The sequence below is a fragment of the Barbus barbus genome, assembly GCF_936440315.1.
Source record: "Barbus barbus genome assembly, chromosome: 3".
Classification (NCBI taxonomy): Eukaryota; Metazoa; Chordata; class Actinopteri; order Cypriniformes; family Cyprinidae; genus Barbus; species Barbus barbus.
The window spans coordinates 16,990,826-17,006,679 of NC_136731.1; the positions used below are offsets into that span (position 1 = coordinate 16,990,826).

The following is a 15,854-nucleotide window of genomic DNA, read 5'->3' on the forward strand; positions in this document are numbered from 1 at the left end:
AAACGTGCGTGGACATGCACATGTCATTCTATATGTATTCTTGTTTCTATTAAACATATTACTACAAAATCCCTCGCAGATTCAGTTTATTTGAAACAGTGTCGCGTTGACCGAGAGAGCGTCACTTCCTCATTGTAGCGCTCGCGCTGCGGAAGTGTTTGAAAGTGCTGTTGCGCGAGCTCCACGCTGCACGAGCTGATCAATAGGCCTCCGCACGCGGCATGTGTAAGTGAACACGACCTAGTAATAATCGTTTATAGTATTTACATCATATAATACATATAGAGAGAGTTTAACACAATATTAGTTAGCAGTATGGATTAGAACGAGTACGCATGCTAGATCATGATAGACGCCTATTGTACGTTATGCGTCTAATCCTGTTTGTGGGGAATTAAATAGGCTTTACTTGTTGCTTTAGGATTTTAAATTTCGCATGATGTTTATCTTTTTGTATTGGTCTTATTGTAAAGGTTATTAATGCGGTCGTGTCTTGAGTTTTTCAAACTACACCGACTGTTGCACAGGGAGAAAGACTAGGCCTCAGCGTGGTATGCAGGCATGACCATGTGCATTGCTTGCTTTTTCATGCTTTGTCTGTATTTTATAATGAACAATAATTTGGTCAAAACATTGGATAAACAATTTTTGTCAACTTTATGCAGATTTCAAAATTCAATTTTAATGATTTGAATAAAGTACATGCTTAAATTGTCAGTTCACAAAATACCGGGTTGTCAATGAATGTTTAAATGCGCATTAACTTTCTAGAGTAACTTATTTAATGTGAGAGCAAAATCGGCCTGGAAACTCTAAATTCAAAATTTTAAAGTAGGTTTTTTAAAAATACAGTATCTTTTACATATAGAGAAGTTTAGTACAGTGTATCTGGATTGGTTTTATCTTATCGCTGATAAACATGCATAACATTCTTACAGTTTCCATTTGTTTGGTTTAACCTTCCGTGAACCAAAATGAGTCTCCAATCACTGATATAGAGATTAAACTAAATGTTTTGCAGGGTTTAAATTGTAGTGCTTTTATGCAGTCATATGCATTGTTATTAAGGCCTTCTATTGTCCTCAACAATGTGGCAATACAGTGAATAATACACAAAATAGTAGTAGTGGACTGCATTGCTCTGCAGAAGTACATAGACCACAAAGTGTAGAAAGTTGTTTTTCAGTCATAGGTTTTGCAAGAGGAAGTATTTTATGAAGGCACGGGGAGGGAGAATGTAATTGTTTGTGTCTTGTGTGGTTTGTGCGTAGGATGGAGTGGCAGCCGGATGAACAAGGCCTCCAGCAGGTCCTGCAACTCCTGAGAGACTCCCAGTCTCCAAACACAGCCACACAGAGAGCTGTGCAGCAGGTATCCTCATCTACACAGCCAATATTTGCTGCCAGTTACAGTTCTAAAGGGATATGTGGGTGGTGACCATACTGATATTGAAAATCTGTAGTTTTTTTTTAAATTAGATAGCAGTATGACAAAAGTATTAGTATATGGAAATACTAATACCATTACATATTTTTATTATCTTGTTTATTAAATCGTAAACTTGTGAACTTTGTGTGGCAGCTTTCAAAAGCACTGAATGGTTATCAAGCGTTTTCCACAGTGCAATAAGATGTTTGGATACCTGATTTAAAAATACTGTTTATGTGACATAATGGGGCTTTTATTTCAGAAGTCTATAAGTGAAATATTCCGTCTGCTTTATCGAAGTAGCATCAGTGTACATGTTGAACTGCAACTCTTTATGCACAGTCAGTTACCATCATTAGTAATGTCTTAATTCTTTCATTTTGACTCTCAGAAACTAGAGCAGCTGAACCAGTTTCCTGATTTCAACAACTATCTCATCTTCGTTCTGACGAGGCTGAAAACTGAAGGTGGGTGTCTGGGTTTGTTTTTTCACAAAGCTCATTTTTTTCGCTCATTGCATTTTTTAATCATATTACACATGTGGGTTGTTCCATGAGGGTTTCAGACAGTCTTTGTTTGAATTTGATTATATAGCTGTCTGTTTCCTTTCTTAATGCTCTTCAGATGAGCCCACTCGATCTCTCAGCGGACTGATTCTGAAGAACAATGTGAAGGTTCATTATCAGAACTTCCCTCCTGTAGTCGCGCACTTCATCAAGCAGGAATGTTTAAACAACATCGGAGACCCTTCCCCTCTCATCCGTGCCACTATCGGTGAGCCTCTCAGCTCGGTCTAGAATAAGCCTATTGAATTTTATTAACTACAAATCGCATTTTGTGAATGCAGTCTTAAAAACTACTCGGAAAAGGGTCGGTCTCCTTGCATTTAGTAAAAACAGTAGTATTGTGAAAATGTAATTGAAATGTTTTTGATTTTTTTTTCCTTTGAATAGGAAGTTCAGTATTTGAAATGTAAATATTTGTAACTTTATAAATGTCTGTCACTTTTGATAAATTGAGTCAGTACAAATATATGAATTTTATATACATACACACACTATATATATATATATATATATATATATATATATATATATATATATATATATATATATATATAATACACACGCATACTTGCATACTGATTCTTGTCTGTCTGTGTTCAGGTATCCTCATCACAACGATTTCCACCAAAGGGGAGCTGCAGACGTGGCCAGAGTTACTGCCTCAGCTGTGCAACATGCTCAATTCAGAGGACTACAACATCTGTGAGGTCAGTGCATTGCCTCTTCATATCTGCCTTAACTTAAACCTTTCTTTCTCCTCTCACTCATTTGTGACCCTGGACCACAAAACCAGTCTTATGTGTCAATTTTTCAAAATTGAGATTTATACATCATCCGAAATCTGAATAAGCAAGCATTCCATTGATGTATAGTTTGTTAGGATCAGACAATATTTGGCCGAAATATAACTATTTGAAAATCTGAGGGTGCAAAAAAATCTAAATATTGAGAAAATCGCCTTTAAAGTTGTCCCAATGAAGTTCTTAGCAATGCATATTACTTATCAAAAATGAAGTTTTGATATATTTACAGTAAGAAATTTACTAAATCTTAGTTGGTTCTCATTCACACGCAGGGCTCGTTTGGAGCTTTACAGAAGATCTGCGAGGACTCTTCTGAGCTCCTGGACAGTGACGCTCTCAACCGACCCCTCAACATCATGATTCCCAAGTTCCTGCAGTTCTTCAAACACAGCAGCCCCAAGATCAGGTCAGTCTGAGAGAGCATGGATGGAGTTATGTTTCATATGCTGCATTACATTGTTCTGGGAATCTTATGATTGTTCATGTGTGGCTTTAGGTCCCATGCTATTGCCTGTGTGAACCAGTTTATCATCGGAAGAGCGCAAGCCCTGATGGACAACATTGACCCCTTTATTGAGGTACCTGCAGTTCGAACGTGATTGATTTAATAAATTAATTTTGCATGTCACCTGAATCACAAAACTAATGCATTCAGATAGATAGATAGCAATGTGTTCTGTGATGCTATGAACCTGAGAACTTGCTGGTCAAGTGGTCAGTCATATGATTGTCATCTGTAAACAAAATCTCTATTGTTGGTTGGTCACTTAATAAATTCATATTTTATTCAGTAAATAATACTTTAAATATCCTATTTGATTTTTTTTTCTTTTTTTAAAGGGCTCATATGATGCTATTTTAAAGATCATTATTTTGTGTATTTGGTGTAACAGAATGTTGACATGCTTTAATGTTCAAAAAACAAAATTTTTCAAATACTGTACATTATTGTAGGTCCTCTAGCGGGGGCCTCTCTCAAATGCATAATTTTCTACAAAGCCCCTCCTTCCAACAAGTGCAGTCTGCTCTGAGTGGCCAACTGACCCAGTGCATTGTGATTGGCCGAACACCACAAGCATGCGTCGGAAATGTAACGCCCCTTACCATAATCGCGAGCTTCAGCTTTCAAGTTAGTTTTATCAGTTCAAGCCTGAGAGGAACAGAGCTGCGTGACAGACAGTGATGATGCTCGTATGTATTTGCACACAAGCCACGGTTAAAACCATTTCTGACGGGCTGTACACTCCGCTGTGATGTGACCGTGTTCCCCTCACACACACATGACGGGTTACGTGGAAAACTCTGCATTTGAACAATCAATAACAAAACATACTTAGTCACTGATTGAGAAGCGCCAGATTGTCATAGCAAAGTCTGAATTAAAAAAAATTCAGTGCACAGCCAGCCTTGTACTCTACTAGGTTCACGAAACTGTCGTCCATAAAATGCGTTGCACAAATTCAAGTTGTGCTGTTCTGTTGTAAACGCATCTTAATGATTCCTAATTGCATCTACTTTCGGTAGGCCAAATAAAGTGCTTTGGCATAGAAACGCACAGCGTCTCCCTGACATAGCTGCATCAACACTACTGCGGTTACTGAAACCACGCCGCCTTTCTTTGCATGAACATTTGGGCGGCATTACGCAAATATTTCCACATCGTGACGGGGGGGGGGGGGGCGTGTTTGAGCCGTTTTAGGGGCGTGGCAGAATCTTAACTTTTATAAAGAATATCTCTTTGGGTTTGAGACTTTACTCTTTGCAACTTTAGGGATCTCATCTATGCACAATCAGCTTTTAACACTCCAAAGAGAACTTGAAATCGCATCATATGATCCCTTTAAATAAGAATTTATGTGCTGCTTTTTTAATTTATTTTTTTGTCTTGCATGTTATATCAAATGATGATGTTATTTTAAAAATGTGGACCGTTAATGCAAACTCTTATTTACATACAGTAAATGTTTGACCTGGCTACTTGTTTGACTATTAAAATTATTTATTTAGATAATTGGTATATGATATTTAAATTTATTGAACACCATAAAAGTCCATTTTGAAGTGGGTTTTTTTTTTTTTTTTTTTTTTTTCTTGGCGCACTAATATTCTTGTGAACAGTTTCCAACGTTTTAGTAATAAATCTCCCTCCTTGTTTGGGATTGATCCATTCTTGTAAACTCACAGATTCGGATTTGAAAAAACCAATTTGGATGGAAATTAAATTAAGCCACACAATTTTGGTGTTTAAAAATAGTTGATAATTCCACTGGGGATTTTTACATGAATGTGGGAGAAAAACAAACTGTAAGGATTTGGACTTTTAAAGATTTCAGATTTAATTAAATTACATTTAATTTAATAAATATTACTTTTGAAAATCTTATTTGATTTTAAATATCCTATTTTTAAAACTGGAAAATTATTTAACACTAATGGCCCATTTCAAAAGTGAAAAAAATGAATTAAATTAAATATAAATATAATATAAATATATTTTTTCTTTTAAAATAAACAGCAGCTTCTACTCACTGTAATGAAGCAGTGGCATTATATTCTTGCAAGAAGTTTCCAGTATGTCCCTATTTATAATGTTCCACGGTACCACAAAGTGGAACAATTATTGTACAACTTTTAGATTGATCCCTTGTTGTCAACTCCGATATGAAATAAAATTACTGTCAGATTAAATACCACACAACCTTGTTGCCAAAAAACAATGGGTATGTTGGCTGGGACTTTTTACACTGGTGGTGGGAGTAAAACGCCAACATTCCTGATTGAGATGGCAAAAATTACCCCTGTAAATGTTGAAATTGGCTTCCAACGAGAAACCATTACTGTCTGAATATGGCTATACTGTAATTGCATCGTTTTAATCTGTTTTCCTCCTGGCATATTATTCTAGAGTCTGTTTGCGCTGGCCGCAGATGAGGACTCAGAGGTACGCAAGAACGTGTGCAGGGCTCTGGTCATGCTGCTGGAGGTGCGAGTGGACAGACTCATCCCTCACATGCGCAGTATTGTTGAGGTGAGATCTTGACCCAGAAGTGATGTGGATCTTGAGCAGTCAGAGATGCTGATGATGTTGACTGTTTGTGCAGTACATGCTGCAGCGCTCACAGGACCCAGATGAGAACGTGGCTCTGGAGGCCTGCGAGTTCTGGCTTACGCTGGCTGAGCAACCCATCTGTAAGGACGTCCTGTCTGGACATCTTGCACAGTAAGTGACCAGGAAGTTTTTTGTCTTTAGAGTAAAATGGAGTGATAAATTACTTTTAGTAAGTCCAGTGTAAATAAATATTATTGATATGTAAGTAAATAAATTGATAAATTCATAATTTTTCAAATTAATTTACATATGTAATTTTACTCTACTGTATTTCTTTAAATAATAGCATTTGCTAAATTTTTCTACATTAAGAAATTTTTTAAAAGACTATAGCAGAATCTCAATTGTTTGGCACATTATTGTTAACTTATTTAATTTAATTGTTTAAAGTTAGTTTTTTCCCCACTTTTAAAAATCATAAACATAAGACATTTTAAATAGCTAAATAGCCCTTTTCCTGTTTTGATTTTACAATTTATTGTAATTTTTTAAATTAATTATCAATGAAAAAAAAAAAATCCCCCTCTAAACATTTAGACAATTTTTTTAGACATTAAAATATACTAACATAAACACAACTATACTAGCAGAATCGAAATTTGCACATTTCTACTGTTGCATGGTATTTAGAAACTGAACTTCCTGCCTGTTGCCTTGAATTATTTCATGCGTTGCATAATTGTCAGAGAAACTCTTATAATTTGTTTAATCCCCCAGTGACTGCATCACATCCATCTATACCTTCAAATATCCTGATGTCCAGTTTTGACCTCCTGTCTTTAATCTCTCTTAGACTGGTTCCTGTTCTGGTGAACGGCATGAAGTACTCGGAGATTGACATAATTTTGTTAAAGGTTAGTTACTTCACAAGAACTTCTGCAGCAGCCTGGCCTTGGGTGTGAAGATAACATAATCCCTGATTTTCTCCATGATTTTCAAGTATTCATACTGTCTGACCCAAGGCCTTTGACTCAGTCATTGCTGTCCAGAATTGCCAGTTGTTTCATCACACTGACCTTCTGCTTCCTGTGTAGGGAGACGTGGAGGAAGACGAGGCCGTGCCGGACAACGAGCAGGACATAAAGCCACGCTTTCACAAGTCTCGCACCGTCACCCTTCGGCACGAGGGTAATGAAGGCGAGGAAGGAGAGGAGAGTGAAGAGGATGATGACGATGATGACGACAGTCTGTCCGACTGGAATCTGCGTAAGTGATTCCACTGGTGACATTTTGCCAGTTTTTGTAAGCAGAAATCAAGGTTTTCTCACATACTTGGTGTTTTCTGTGGAGATGATTACACTCACAATGTCATGATTGTCAGTGATGTTCAGCTACTCATACTGTCTGATCCACAAAAAGCTTTCAAAGCCTAAAGTTACATTGGTGCTAAGTGAAACATCTAACCCCATGTACAACATGTGCATATCCTCTGTAGGTAAGTGTTCGGCGGCTGCCCTTGATGTCCTGGCAAATGTGTTTCGGGATGAGTTGCTGCCCCCCCTGCTTCCAGTGCTGAAGGAGCTGCTGTTCCACCCAGACTGGGTTGTTAAAGAGTCTGGCATCCTGGTGCTGGGAGCCATCGCTGAAGGTATAAGACAATGAATGCGAGGAGGTATAAAATGTAACCCTGTTTGCGCTAAATCTGGCCTTTGTTCCGATTTGAATGCTAGAATACAGCTTACTGCCTACTGCACTGTGCTCAGTGTGCTGCCTTCAGTTTAAGACTCTATGCAATAATAATTCATGTTTTTAACAGTTGTATGCAACACAGTTTACTGAAAACGGTTTAGGTCAAATCACAATATAGCAGAGTTTAGTGTATAGTTTTATAACTATGCACTAAATTAACATTATATCTTTATCTTTATGACTTCATTTCCACACTTATTGCATGTGTACAAAAATAAAATGTGTACTCTGCATATTATACACTACTATTCAGGTCAAGGTTTGGGGGTGGCAAGATTTTTTTTTTTTTAAACCCTCATGCTCACCAAGAAGTGTTTATTTAATAAAAACATGAAAACATCAAGTAAAACAATAGTCTTGTGAAATATTACAATTTAACATAATATTTGAAGCTGTGATGCAAAGCTGAATTTTCAGCATCATTACTCCAGTTTTCAGTGTCACATGATCCTTCAGAAATCATTCTAATATGCTGATTTGATGTTCAAAAACATTTATTATTATTGCTGAAAAGGGTTGCTTTAATATTTTTGTGAAGACACTTTCAGAATGAAATGAATAACAGTATTTTGAAATGGAAATCTTTTCTAAAATAGATACATTTCTTCACTTATTCGGTAAGGGTGTATTGAATTAAATCTCCTTATCTTACTGACCTTGAACTTTTGAACATCAGTGTATATCCTTCAAAAATGTTTGGAAGTATGACCTTTCTGAACTCCTCCTCTCTTGTCCTCAGGCTGTATGCAGGATATGGTTCCGTACCTGCCGGAGTTGATTCCTCACTTGAGCCAGTGTCTCTGTGATAAGAAAGCACTGGTGCGCTCCATCGCCTGCTGGACTCTGAGCCGCTATGCACACTGGGTGGTCAGCCAGCCTCCAGACTCCTACCTCAAACCCCTCATGACCGAGCTGCTCAAACGCATCCTCGACAGCAACAAGAGGGTTCAGGAGGCCGCCTGCAGGTATGTTTGACCTGCTGTTAAAAAAAATACAGCCTCCAGACCAAAATAACAGGTCTTAAATCTGACCATGTCTTTATGTAGCCTATAACTAGTAAATTGGATATATTTTGATACATTTAGTATTACTATTGATGACTAAAATTATTAAAAATAATTTTTGTTAATTGAAATAAATTTAAATAAAACACTGACATTAAGGTTTAATAAACCAGCTAAGGCATTGGTCTCAAACTCAATTCCTGGAGGGCCACAGCTCTGCACAGCTTAGCTCCAACCCTAATCAAACACGCCTGATCCAGCTAATCAAGCTCTTCAGGGGGCTGTTTCATAAAACAAGTCTTATTTTAGTTAGTCTGGCTTATTTTGAACCAAATCAAGTGAAAATAAGTCAAACTAACTGAAATAAACCTGGCTTATTTGGTAAACTTGTTTTATGAAATAGCCCCCAGGATCACTAGAAACTTCCAAGCAGGTGTGATTTGGAGCTGGTTGAAGCTAAGCTCTGCAGAGCTGTGTCCCTCCAGAAATTGAGTTTGAGATCACTGAGCTAAGGTGATTTGCTGGTTTACAATGGTTTATCTGGTTGGTCCAAATCAGTTTCATATCCTTACCAGCTATAAAGTGTCTGAAAGCCCTCATTAAATCAAGAAAACCTTCCTTAGATTGTGTTTTTATTATTTTTTTTATATAGATTAATTTCAGTGTGGATGGTGTTTCTGGAGACGTATCGGCATGTTGAGCTAATTCTTGGGTTTTTCCTTCCATCAGTGCATTTGCGACTCTGGAAGAGGAGGCCTGTACAGAACTGGTTCCCTACTTGAGCTTCATTCTGGACACACTGGTGTTTGCCTTCAGCAAGTACCAGCACAAGAACTTGTTGATCCTGTATGACGCCATCGGAACCCTCGCTGACTCTGTCGGACACCATCTTAACCAGCCAGTAAGATTACTGTGCCTTTGTTTGAGTGTTTAAAGATGAAAACGTTCAAGAATCATAATTCAATGTGACCGTTTTGTTTTAACAGGAATACATCCAAAAGCTCATGCCCCCTCTTATTCAGAAATGGAATGAGTTAAAAGATGAAGACAAGGATCTGTTCCCTTTGCTGGAGGTAAAATAGTTCTGCGAATATTTTATTTATTTTTTTGGGGATATTCATAATTCAAACCTGAGATGTCTTAAGGAATTTGTTACTTTTTCTTATTTTAGTGCCTGTCTTCAGTGGCCACAGCACTACAGAGCGGCTTCCTGCCCTACTGTGAACCAGTTTATCAGCGCTGTGTCACCCTGGTCCAGAAGAACCTCGCTCAAGCCATGGTCAGTGGCGAATAAACAGCCATAGCGTGGTGTTGTTTTGGTTCATTCCTCAGATCTTGATGTTTTCTTTCTGTTCTTGTTGCAGATGTATAACCAGCACCCTGACCAGTATGAGGCCCCTGATAAAGACTTCATGATTGTGGCCCTTGATCTGCTCAGCGGTCTGGCAGAGGGACTCGGAGCTAATGTAGAACAGCTGGTCACCCGCAGCAACATCATGACCCTGATTTTCCAGTGCATGCAGGTATGCTCAAATCAGTATATTTTAAACATTATAAATGTTTTAAATGTTTGAATATAATATATTTCATAGTGATAAATATTTCAATGAATAACTGTCGTTAATAACATGATGATGATGATGATAATAGTAATAATAATAACTATTATTATTGTTGTTTATTATGATTATTGAATAATACATTTAAGTGTGTATATACGTATATGGATATATAAAATGTTTAAACATTATATTAGAAACACTAAACTTATTTTAGTATTTAATATGTAAATATTGAATTTAATTTTCTCTCTCGCTCTCTGACTGTCTATATATATATGAGAGAGAGAATATTTGAATATCTCTAAATAAGAAATACAAAAATAAGTTTAAATAAAACTTATTTTAGTACAATTTAATAAAAATCTATATTTAATATAAATATATTTCTTTAATATTTATTAACTTGTATAAATAAGAACTGTTAAATAAAGATGTGTATAATAAATCTATTGTTTCATTTTATTATAAAGGTATTATAAAATAAAAGTATGTATCTCTATTTTTGCTATTGTTTATAGCTTCAAATAATTTATTAAATATATTTATATTACATTTTATATTTCGTTTTAGTAGTAGCTGAGCGTATTGGACACTTAAACATAATCTGAATTGACCATAAAACTATACCTGATTATCTGTAGTAAAATAGTCATTGTTTTCAGTAATCCTCCTTCCTTTGCTCATGTTATCTCAAGTGCATCTGATTAAATGTTCTACAAAATAACAGTGGAAAAACCTTAATTTGATGCAGGAAATCTAATTGTGTGTTGTATGAACAAAGCCTAAAAGCTTTATTTCTGCTCTAATTAAAGGACACCATGCCAGAAGTGCGTCAGAGTTCATTCGCTCTGCTGGGAGACCTAACTAAAGCGTGTTTCCTTCACGTCAAGCCCTGCATCGGTGAGCTGTGCTCTTTGACTCATACTGAGTGAAGCCTGACACATGAAGAGCTGCTTTCTCATGCTAGCTGTTGCTTCTGTGTGTGTTGTGCTGGTCAGTTTGTCATTGGTGTCCGTTTACACTCTCTAGCTGAGTTCTTGCCTGTCCTGGGCCTCAATCTCAACCCGGAGTTCATATCTGTGTGCAACAATGCCACATGGGCCATCGGAGAGATCGCCATACAGATGGGTGAATTGATGAATTATCATTTCATATTCATTATGGTGCAGTTATTTGCATATTTAATATCTGTCCTGTGTAAATTTGGACAGCTGTTTGATATTGAATTTGTCTGGTGTTTTTCCAGGTACGGAGATGCAGCCGTTTGTGGCCTTGGTTCTTAACAACCTTGTGGAGATCATCAACAGACCGAATACACCCAAAACTCTGCTAGAGAACACGGGTAAATGCATACAGCAAGAAGAATGCATGCAAACACCAATAAAATCACACTAAACGTATGATGAACTCCAAAACAGACATGCGAAACCAGAGTTATCTTTGGAAAATGGTGTTCTGATTACTGTAGCTTTGACTGCAGCTAATTTTTAGCTTGAAACACACTGTCCCTTTTTTATTTTTTATTCTTTTGTGAAACAGCCATTACGATTGGTCGACTGGGATATGTGTGCCCACAGGAAGTTGCCCCCATGTTGCCACAGTTCATTCGCCCTTGGTGAGATGTTGACTGAACCATTGCATGCCTCTTATGTGTGAACTAACTCTGTTTTCATGCAATTTAAACTACAAAATCTACTAAACTTCTGAAATAAACAGCTCTCTTTATTTTTTCAATGTAGGTGCACGTCACTTCGAAACGTTCGGGACAATGAAGAGAAAGATTCAGCCTTCAGGGGCATTTGCGTAATGATTGGGGTAAATCCTGGAGGAGTCGTACAGGTGAGAGGATACGGGGGAAATCATTCAAGACCAGATCTGTTATGCAATTTAAGAGCGGAGTTAATATGTATTTATTTATTTGATTTAATACATTTATTGACCACAGCAAGATCTATGTACCCAATCAATACAGTAAATACAATAAAATCACACTAGAATGTAAGATAAATTGATGCATTTTTATTTAACTTAATTGATTAGCTTATCTAATGATTTAAAAATGAGTTTAACTTTTACTATCTAAATGCAATGACATTCATACTGTATAGCAATATCAGAAACAAAAGCAATATAAATATAATTCGTTTTTTTCCTCTTCTCTTATGTGCTTACTACCCTAAAATAATTGATTAAATTATAATAAATTGGGTTATTGGGAGAAGGGTTCCATACTCTAGTATACTCTGTGTTCTCTTATGTACTTACTACCATAAAATATAATTAAAATTAATATAATTTATTAAATTTAAATAAATAGTGTTGGGCTGAATGTTCCATACTGTATAACAATATCAGAAATTTATAATGCATGTATATTTTCTCTGCATTTTAAATCTAAAATAAATAAATTTAGTTGTTGGGCTAAAGGTTACAGTTTGGCTTTAATGCAATTTTTTTTTTTGTTTTTTTTTTTTTTTTGGATGCAGGACTTCATCTTTTTCTGTGACGCTGTGGCCTCCTGGGTAAATCCAAAAGATGATCTGAGGGACATGTTCTACAAGGTACAAATACTCTTCTTCTGTAACTAACAACTTTAATTTGATGGGTTTACAGTTGGCCAAGATGGCAGATAATTATGCTTCAACAGAATTTGTCCATTTCTTGTCTAGATTTTGCACGGCTTCAAGGATCAGGTTGGTGAGGATAACTGGCAGCAGTTCTCTGAACAGTTTCCACCGCTGCTGAAGGAGAGACTTTCAGCCTGCTATGGTGTGTAGACGCCGCCCCTGCTGACATGGGAACCAACTATTAGGTGAGAAGAACCTCAGTGATAAAGTAAAACATCAAACTAAAGCAGCTTTGGCCATTTGTTTGAACGCATTGTTCTTACCTGCAGGTCAAATCTACGGGAGGGTTACTGGGGAACTCATCCATGTCTGTTTGTGGGAACCGCCTGCTGTTAGAGCCAAAGACGTGTGACGGTTTGTGATCTGGAGCGATTCCCTTCCTCCACCTCTGTGAAAGAGGATTTGAAAGAGTTAATGTGAAATCAACCTTTTTACTGTCACAGTTTGGCTTCTGACTTGCTCCGAATGGGAATGAAAGCTGAAGCTCAGGGATCTTGATCGGGAGGGAGGGTTCGTTCAGGCAAGATTCACCAGCTGCTTATTGGACAAAACAACGCCATTCAGTAGTCCAGCCTTAGCAAAGCCTGGCTTCTCAGCTAGATGCCAAAAGCACACACACAAACTGCAACAAGCGGCATACATGCTTAAGGCAGACTGTGCCTGAACAAAATTAGTTTTCTTAAAGCAACAGATCACCCAAAAATGAAAACTTTCAAGCTAATGTCTCTCAAAACAAGTGTATCGTCTTTAAGATGTCGAATAGCACAATTACTCTTTTACATATGTAACAAAAAGTGCATTATAGCTGCAAATAGGACAGAAGTTATGATTTTAAAGAAGTTTTTCCCAATCTTCTGAAGCCATGCAAAGGTTTGCTTGAGAAACTGGCTGAAGTCAAGTAGTTATTTGCTAAAAGTGACTATACAGAAGGTTTTCTTATTGAAAACTATCACCTTTTGTGTTTCATGGAAAATTTTCATTTTAGGGTGCACTTTCATTTTAAAAACTGCTAATTATAAAACCGGTTCTTGGGGTTGGCTAATGACAGAAGCATGCAATCATTATGACATAAGTACACATTTCTGAATTTTCTGCCTGCTTAATTTCTTTTCACGGCTCCATATTTCATCGAGCTATATTTTCATTCCATGAAGAAACTGCTTGCTGATAATTCTGCTGTAGCCAGTCAAGGAACCATAATTGAGTTGCTGATTTGGGTCATGTAATGTTTCGTTAAGCACATACCTTGTTTTGTTTCCTCTTTTCATTTTGCTAATATAAAACGTGCATAGCAAGAAAGGCAATGAGATTTCTTGATAAAGTGATAAGTAATAATTTTTCCTAATTGATCGCTGTGACCTGTAGTCTGTATTTAAGCATTATTATTCCTTTTGTGCTGCAAATGTCACATAAAGATTGATCCTTAATTCACTATAGAGATCGAGTGTTTGCCTCTGCTGCTTTAAAATAAATTTTAGGTAGTTAACTATAATGCTTAAGGAACTTTAGTTAGTGGCATTATCGATATGCACTTTCTCTTATAAGGACTGTTGGTTTCCCCCATAAAAAGATGGGAATATAGTGACATTATGAAGGCTGTTTTTGTTAAGAGTAAGAATGCTTGGCTTGTGTAAGAACAATCTAATTATCACATGAGAGAGAGAGCTATTTCTTTAATGAACTTTAATTTAACACGGAGTATAATTTTAGCAAAGAATAATGTGGTGAGATTCTCCATTCTACACAATATGCAATTGTCCTTGTAGACAGACTAATGAATTGTGGGAAAATGCAGTTATGAGGAGCGTGGGGTTAGAGAGTTGACATTTGATTTAAGCATATGTAATTGGAAGTACATCATTCTGTGTTGACGGGATTTAGAATTTATGAGAGCCTTCCCTAATCCTTTTCCCATATTTTTAGTTGTTTTGAACCTATTTTAGCTGTTGTCGTGGTTTTAAATGCCTGTTTAAGCAATATGCATGTTCATCTCTATGAATGACAGACAGTTGCATCTTAAGGTTTATTCTGCCAAAATTAAACACTAGCTCTGACAATCTAATTTTTAAAATGAATACATTTTTGTAAGCTGCTCTACCCTCTAGGTTTTTTTTTCTGATTAGATGACATATTTCAGATTTGATAAGCAACCCTGTTAGACATTTAATTCAAGTTAAAAGAACTCAAGTTTAACCTTAAAATACAAAGTGGATGTTAAAAATTGTGTGGTCAGATTTTGAAATCATGCTGTATTTAGAATTGGTTATCTAAAACGGTCAAATGGAAAGCCTCACTTCTAAATGATTAATGCACTGATGCATTTGCTCCTGTCACTGTAATGACATTATGCTGCCAAGCAGACCTGTGTTCCACCAAGACCTTTTATTTTTTATTTTATTTTTTTTACTTTTGCATTTTATTTAATTGTTTTAAGTATTTTTGTTTAAAAGTGTTTAATATATTTTGTTTTGTGCACATGTACAAAGATTTTTTTAGACTTTAAAAGTTTTCCTTTTGCTTTCTTTTTGTTTTAAAGAATTTTATTTGGTTTTTAGACTTTTTGCGATAGAGAAATGCGTTTAGCTTATGATTTTCAGAAAGTCTGCTGAAGCATTATGATGTTTTCCTCACCCTTCCCAGTCCTCAGTTTGGATGTTGACTTGTTTTTCACTAATCACCTTTCTTCAAATTCTTTGAATGGGGGAATAAACATTTTCTGTCAAATTAAACAAAGCATGGTCTCTGATTTTTCTCCTTCAGCTGTCCAGATGTTTACATGAAGGTCTAGACAGACACAGAAAAGATAGAAAAAAAGCATGCGCTAGTGACATTATTGTGCACTTAACTAAATGCTATAACATTTCTGTCTTTACTTAACTGAATGCCAAATAATTTTAATCCATATTATTTGACAACGGGAATCACTCACCCTACTTTTATATATGAAAATTGTTTAAATGTTTTGAGTTCAGGAAAGGTAAGATTTACTGTCACTTTTTAAGTCTCATTTTAGCAATCTGTATTAACACTATCATAGTAATTACACATGTATGTATATATTAGTGC

General features: G+C 36.3%; 1 protein-coding gene across 1 annotated transcript; it reads left to right on the plus strand.

Moving 5' to 3' along the window:
• The first annotated feature begins 120 nt into the window (after positions 1-120).
• LOC306849314 (transportin-2-like) lies at positions 121-15,515 on the plus strand. The gene is made up of 25 exons (XM_079384249.1): positions 121-225; positions 1,272-1,371; positions 1,820-1,895; positions 2,053-2,202; positions 2,595-2,701; positions 3,070-3,203; positions 3,294-3,375; positions 5,703-5,825; positions 5,899-6,017; positions 6,700-6,760; positions 6,941-7,112; positions 7,342-7,494; positions 8,335-8,560; positions 9,329-9,500; positions 9,586-9,672; positions 9,771-9,878; positions 9,964-10,122; positions 10,974-11,061; positions 11,191-11,289; positions 11,408-11,503; positions 11,701-11,776; positions 11,901-12,000; positions 12,648-12,722; positions 12,831-12,973; positions 13,058-15,515. The coding sequence occupies exons 2-24, from the start codon at positions 1,273-1,275 to the stop codon at positions 12,936-12,938; spliced, it is 2,670 nt and encodes an 889-aa protein (XP_079240375.1). The 5' UTR covers positions 121-225; position 1,272; the 3' UTR covers positions 12,939-12,973; positions 13,058-15,515.
• Positions 15,516-15,854: the final 339 nt, after the last annotated feature.